General features: G+C 38.6%; 1 protein-coding gene across 1 annotated transcript; it reads right to left on the bottom strand.

Annotated features, from left to right (window-relative positions):
* Nucleotides 1–262: 262 nt before the first annotated feature.
* LOC127527528 (olfactory receptor 1468-like) lies at nucleotides 263–1,609 on the bottom strand. The gene is made up of 2 exons (XM_051926585.1): nucleotides 949–1,609; nucleotides 263–840 (listed from the first exon to the last, which is right to left on the bottom strand). Exons 1-2 carry the CDS (start codon nucleotides 1,607–1,609, stop codon nucleotides 668–670), a joined length of 834 nt encoding a protein of 277 aa, XP_051782545.1. The 3' UTR covers nucleotides 263–667.
* Between the last annotated feature and the right edge of the window lie 5,575 nt (nucleotides 1,610–7,184).

Below are 7,184 nucleotides of genomic sequence, written 5' to 3' on the forward strand. Positions count from 1 at the left end.
GAATTCAGTATTTTGTTATAGATTAGTGGCGGTATGCTTGATACTACACTGTTCAGCCAGCTTACATACATCCTTAAATTATCTCTCTGAAAGATGTTTGAAATATGTATTATACTGATAAGAATTCATTAAATATATATTGTAGAAATACAGAAAAAGACACATAAAACTGTTTTATTCTTTAACCACACTGAACATTTTTATTCTTGTCACAGAAATCTGCTTGATACATTTAAAATGAAAATACCCTTGCACATACCCTGAAAATTAGAAACCCTCTCTTTTTTTATCAAATATTTTCTAATACCTGTTGCTGTATATCAATCAATTGCTCTCCATTTATTGTGGATTAATGTCTGACAGACTGTGTAACTCTTTTCTATAAGTTACTTCTCAAATGGGAAGAACAACTCCAGTGATGTCAATGATGGGATATAGTGAGTGAGTGGGCTGGTGGTTCATCCAGGGCTTGATCCCACTTTGTACCCCGTGCTCACAAAGTAGTCACTGGATCCCCACAACCCCAAAATGGATAAGCTGGCAAGAAAATCAACAGATGTTTGTAATAATTATTCAGAACTGATTTTTATGATTTTATGTATTTCTACTAAAACTAAACTATTTTTGTTAGATCATCATTTCCACTTTTCATTTATAATAAACCACATCATCTAACTCTTACTTGTTTCCTTTTACAGAAAATCATGTAAATAACTCTTTTCCGTATCTCAGGTAAGATGATACCATACACTAATGGATTTAGAAGAGGGGGAAGAGTTAAAAATTCTATAGAAGCAATCAAAGTCAAGGCATTTAATGCCCTCCTTAAATTAAGTCTACCTTGTATTAATTCAAATAATAGCGAAATTGCAAAAAAAAATAATGTCACTAAATGCGGAAGGCAGGTTTGAAAAGCTTTGTATCTGCGAGATTTAGAACTATACCAACATACACTGAGAATTTTAATGTAGGAATAGAGAATGAAAATGAAAGGTATAACAAATGAACAAATTACCAGTAATCCATAAACACTATTGGAATTAGTTTCTACACATGACAGCTTAACAATTTCCCAATTGCTGCAGTACACCGTGTCAATCTGATTGCCACATAAAGGAAGGCGAGCAGCTAAAATGACTCCCATAATTATCACAGATATTGAGTACACCCAGGCAACAGAAATTAACATTTGTGCTTTTCTGGTTGAAATGATAGTGATATAATGTAAAGGGAAATTTATTGCAACGTATCTGTCATGTGCCATGACTGTCAAAATTGATATTTCAGCTGAAACATAAACATAAATAAAAAAAACTTGAGTGAGACAAGCAGAAAGAGAAATCACCTGATTGTTAGTTTTAAGGTCAAACATAAATTTAATATAAAAACTTGAAGCTCCAATGAGCTCACAAAAGAGTAAATTGCAGAGGAAAATATACATGGGCTCATGCAAGTTTTTTTCCACAAAAATTAGAAATATTACTGAACAATTAAACATAATGATTAACAAATATGATATTAATGCAACAAAGAAGTATATGTGCTTATTGCTTCCTATGACCTGGAGTGCTGTAAGGGTAATGTCATTTTCATGAGATGCATTTTCCATCAGTGCTTCGGAGTGCTCAGAAAACCCTGTCAATTAAATTAAAAATTAGAAGAAACCTGAGGTAACAGAATCTACGGTAATCAAGGAAAATCAAATGCAAAGTATCAAATCAGGTCAGTAATAATTCTATTTGCTTTTGGAATCAAATTCAGTTTAAGTTATATATTGTGAACTTCCAATGAACGTGATGCATTCAATTATTTATTTAAATAAAGTAAGTGTAATATTATGAAAGAAAATCCATGAATGCACTTCCATAGCCAGTTATTCATTTCAGAAGCTGCTCAGCATATGCCTGCTATATACAGTAGGGCTTGTATTTCACATTAGAAATAAACTCAAGCTCTGAGTCAGCTAAAAAGCTTATAAATACGTGAACAAAAATATAAGGGAACTTTTCTTGATTTCATTAGGTATATATAAAACTATATAAAATCGATGACCATATTAGTATATTTAATCACATATTTGAGTTTATAATACATACCATAAAGCTATAGATACTTATTACAATTTAGCTATTCATTAAACATTTACCTTCGTTAGCATGATACTTAATAAAATATCCATGAAATAGCTTCTCTGGAGCGCATTGATGCTAAGTGGAGTTCACCTTGGGCTTTTATAATTTAAATATTTGCCAACAGGGGATATTTATTTTTTACCTAATGAACTTTACTATTCTTAGCACCTGGTAATTCCACTGTGTGTATTTTCCCCAATAAGTTCATAGATAATTGCATTTTGCAAATTCTGTTTTATGAATGTACAGTAGCACATGTAATAATTATAAAGAAAGTTAATCCATTCATTCATTACCTAAAACCCCTTGTTCTAAAGCAAGGTAAAAGAGAGTTCGAGTCTGTCTGAGCAGCATCAGGTACATGGCTGAAACCATCCCTGGATGAGGTGTCAGTCCAGCATAGTCCACCCACTGTGTCATCATTTAATCTAATATACATGTCATTCATGATGCAGAAGGTAGCCAAAGTACACCATGAATAGTGACACACACTGACAGGTAATACAATTTTTATTAAAATTGTTAAAAATGTGTATTTATTTTTTCTTTCTTTGTAAGATTTTTTATTAAAAGCCATTTTCTTTTTTGACAGTAAGTGCAGCATAACAGCTATGACATTTACTGTTATTGACATTTGAACTTTTGATCTTAGAAGGATAGTTTGCCTAACCACCGACATTGAAATTTCTAGCAGAGACAGTAAACTAGCAAAAATAAATCTTATGAATGTATGTAGAAAAAGAAAGGGCAGTCTAGGAAGAAAAAGATTAGACTTTTAAATGCTGAACTGGTGTTGCAGCTGAAGGTGCTGTGCCACTATAAGAACATAATATACATCCACATCAGTGTGGGTGGAACCAGGGTGATAAGTTGAGAGGCAACAGTTGTATATACAGTTTTAAGTCACGTTCAATAAATTTCAGTACTTTACATAGCGAGTTTTCTTCCCTCATAGGGAACTACTGTACATTGGTGAACCTAATGCTCTTGGAAGATTCCAGAGTTACACTAGACATGTCAACCAATGTGGGGGCATTAAAATTGCCAGGATTTTAGGAACAACAAGCCGAGGCATGGTTTGCCCAAGCAGAGGCACAGTTGTGGGACATTATGGTTGATGACAGAAGGTACTACTACGTTGTTGCAGCTCTCAGTGGCTCCACAGTGTCCAGGGTGGTGAGTCTGCTTGAAAATCCTCCAAACACAAACAAGTATATAACCTTAAAGGCATATCTTTTAGAAACGTATGGCCTCATGGAGTCAGAGCAGTTGTGGCGACTTCTATCCTTGCTAGGCCTTGGAGATGCAAAACCCTCTGAGTTGATGGACAACATGTTGACTTTGCTAGGTAGCCATAAGCTCTGTTTCATATTAAGAGAACTGTTTCTGCCGGAAAAATTGCACACTGCCCTGGCCAATTTAACCACTGTTGACTACTGAGATTTGGCAAAAATGGCCGACAACCTGCACTCTGCTTCACAAAGCTGTCTGTTTCCTACAACCTTCATCAGTCCTGTTAGCACACCCACGGTTTGCACTACTCCTCCTCATCCTGCATCGATCCCAATAATTGGCCTGTGTTTTTACCATTCCCAGTTTGGCAAGAAATCAAAGAAATGCTGTCCATCTTGTAATTTTAGCCCACCCGGGTCTGTAAACACTATCTCATTGGACCCCGCAGGCCCACTGCTCTACATAACAGATGCCTAGTCCGGCTCAGTTTTCTGTGTGATACTGGTGCACAAGTGAGTATGCCACCTGTTGATGTGGCTTCTGGGAGGGAAGGGCCCATTCTGGAGACTGCCAATGGCACAAAAATGCCCATGTATGAAACGTGGCATGCCATCTTATCTTTCAGTGTTAGTTGTTTCAGTTGGACTTTTGTCTTTGCCAAGATGGTGTGGCTGCTGCTGGGAGTGGACTTCATGTGTGCAAAAGGTTTGCTGGTAGATGTTAAGAGCCATCGCTCTATCAGAGTGTAGAGGATTATTGGGATACAGCTTTTAGCACACGCTGTGTCAGCCATGTGCATAGTCTATTTGAACTTCTCCCATCCGACAAACGCTTCAGAGCCTTTCCTGCAGGGACCTCGCGGCTCAGAAACAGTTCATCCCAAGAGCTATAAACGCACTCAATCAGTCCATCAAGTGCTCCTGGTAGAACTGTATGTACTTACAGTATAAGTACAATTATCTCACTGCAAACTTGCCATACAGTTGTAATATAGCACAACCTGAACCACTTTATAAAGCGCATATTTACTTATGATAACGACTGGCTTCTAAGTCAATTTAGATTTCCAGGTGCTATCTTCTTGTAGCTCTTGATATCATTTTTAAGTTGAAATGCAGCAAAGTATGTTTATTACATTATACAGATAAAATGTTAACATCATTTAAATAATCTATATTGTAAATAATTAAACATGTGTCCACGGTGTCCCAGTGCTAGTGATGAGCTGGCACCCTGTTCAGATATTGTACCTGCCTCGCGCTGTATGCTTGCTGGGATTGGCACAAACCTGGATGGATAGAATAATTAAACATGTGGTACGAAGATATTTCAGTTATTGGCTGTCTCCAGAATGGGCCCTTCCCTCCCAGAAGCCACATCAACAGGTAGCATGCTCACTGTGATACTACACTCAGATACAGTAGTGGTGCTTTGAGTGGTGCAGTGAGAGTAACAACGCTAAAGCAGCTATGGTATTTGGAATAGTTTGGCCATTACTTGGACCATTATATAGTTACAGGTTTATTACAATCAGATGCCTTAAACTAATAAAAGATATGTTGTTAATTTCAGTGTATTTGATAAAGCCGCATCAGGGATGTGGATCTAAAACAAGAAAGGGAAACCACACTGGAACAAAAGCACTACTTTGGCGCTGGGTGCTGCCAGTTTGAAAAACCGAGTGGAGAACTTGCATATGCCAGGGATTCAGCTGGCGTGAAAATGTGTGTGGCTTTACGCCAAGTTTAGTTTTTATATATTGCGATGTGATCGTGGAAATGGGTGTACGCAACATTTTTGTGCGTCTGCACCGTTTATACATGAGGCCCCTGGTCACTCCTGCTCCTCAATGCAGCTCAGCCAGAGTGACCCATTCCAACAGCCCTCCTGAGTGTCGGCCACTCATTCCTCTTTGGGGCTCACATCCCAGCTGCCTGCTTTCTCTCCCTCCCTGCCTTATTTCTTTCTCCTTTTAAACTCAGTCTTTTCTTTTTTGATTCTTCCCGATTCCTGATTCTCTCGCACTTGCACTTTCCTTGTTAAAATAGAGACGTGGTACAGCTCCTGCTGCCAATTAGGGTTATGGACGATCCTACACCTGTGTAATTAGTGTAGGGCCGTCCGCTCCCACATCGTGCCTGGGAACCACTCTTGCCATGCTACCATGCTCACCCACACAAAGGCGCAAGTGCAGCGATTATTTATTTAAAATGCCAAACAACCGTGGACCAAACTTTACCATAACATGTATGCTGTACTTATGCTTTCATATTGTATATTTTTCATTATTGTTATTATTATTGTTATTATTATCCATCCATCCATTATCCAACCCGCTGAATCCGAACACAGGGTCACGGGGGTCTGCTGGAGCCAATCCCAACCAACACAGGGCACAAGGCAGGAACCAATCCCAGGCAGGGTGCCAACCCACCACAGGACACACACAAACACACCCACACACCCACACACCAAGCACACACTAGGGCCAATTTAGAATCGCCAATCCACCTAACCTGCATGTCTTTGGACTGTGGGAGGAAACCGGAGCGCCCGGAGGAAACCCACGCAGACACGGGGAGAACATGCAAACTCCATGCAGGGAGGACCCGGGAAGCGAACCCAGGTCCCCAGGTCTCCCAACTGCGAGGCAGCAGCGCTACCCACTGCGCCACCGTGCCGCCCCGTTATTATTATTGTTATTATTATTATTTTATCATTTTATAGGAAAATATGTTTCTGGAGGATTTGCATATTGAACCTAATTGTACTATACATTAACAATAAAGGCACTCAGTTCAATTCAATCCAGTAGAAGAGACTGCATATTTACAGATGATGATGACTGGCTTCTAAGTCGATTTAGATTTCCAAGATCTATCTTATTGGAGCTCTTGGTATCATTTTTAAGATGACATCCATTAAAGTATGTATATTACATTATACAGATACATTTGTAACTTAATTTAAATAATGTATACTGTTAACAATTAAATGTATAGCTACAGTGACACAGCAGTAGCGATGAGCTGGTGCTCTTTCCAGGGATTCTTCCTGCCTCGTGCTGTATTCTTGCTGTGACTGGCTTGACACTGGATGAATAGATGGATGGATTAATTAAACATGTATCACAAAGATTTTTCAATGTTCCTTAAAAGTTTTTGAGAACTGGTGTTCTAAGCTTACAGAAGGTTTCACATTTATTACAGAGCTTATTGTGTGGCAATTGGTGATGTGGAGAAAGAAAAAGAAGGACAAGAATTTGGGGTTGGTACGTTTGAAAGAGATAGTACTGCTACAATAAATTATTTCATTGAGGGTGGCGCACAGCACAGCAAGCATCTTGCAGGAGTCAAAAACAATCACTTGACTGGGCACCAGCTCATCGCCACCACTGCGCCACCATGCCCCCATGTTTAAAACCCCCACCCATGAGAAAGATGGAAAAGCCAACAGCCAGAGTAAAACGTTTGAGAGTAGTATAGAAGGAAAGGAGTCTTTCTACCCAATATAAATGCTTAATCTAAAATATTATTGATTATATCCTGACAGGTTTTACAAAAGTTTTGAACAGATTCTCTAAAAGCGAACTTTACTTTTTTCAATTTCAAATAGTATACAACATCAGTTACCCACTGACTTAACAGAGGTGGGTTAGGATTCTTCCAGTTGAGCAAGTTAAGTCTACCTGCTACTAGTGAAATGAAGACAATTACAGTTTGTTGGTCCTTCTCTACTTTAAGTCCATCTGGGAGTACACCAAACACATCTATCAATGGATTAGGAGTGCTTGTGATACCAAGGCTGTCTGATAGGCAT

This window comes from Erpetoichthys calabaricus, chromosome 4 (genome assembly GCF_900747795.2).
Source record: "Erpetoichthys calabaricus chromosome 4, fErpCal1.3, whole genome shotgun sequence".
In the NCBI taxonomy this organism is placed as follows: Eukaryota; Metazoa; Chordata; class Cladistia; order Polypteriformes; family Polypteridae; genus Erpetoichthys; species Erpetoichthys calabaricus.

Bases quoted from the DNA above. Each gene is read 5' to 3' on its own strand.
- LOC127527528 (XM_051926585.1), bottom strand. From the start codon at position 1,609: ATGGAAAATGCATCTCATGAAAATGACATTACCCTTACAGCACTCCAG. The intron at 841-948 runs GTTGGTATAGTT...AATTAATACAAG, and splicing joins CATTAAAATTCTCAGTGTAT to GTAGACTTAATTTAAGGAGG.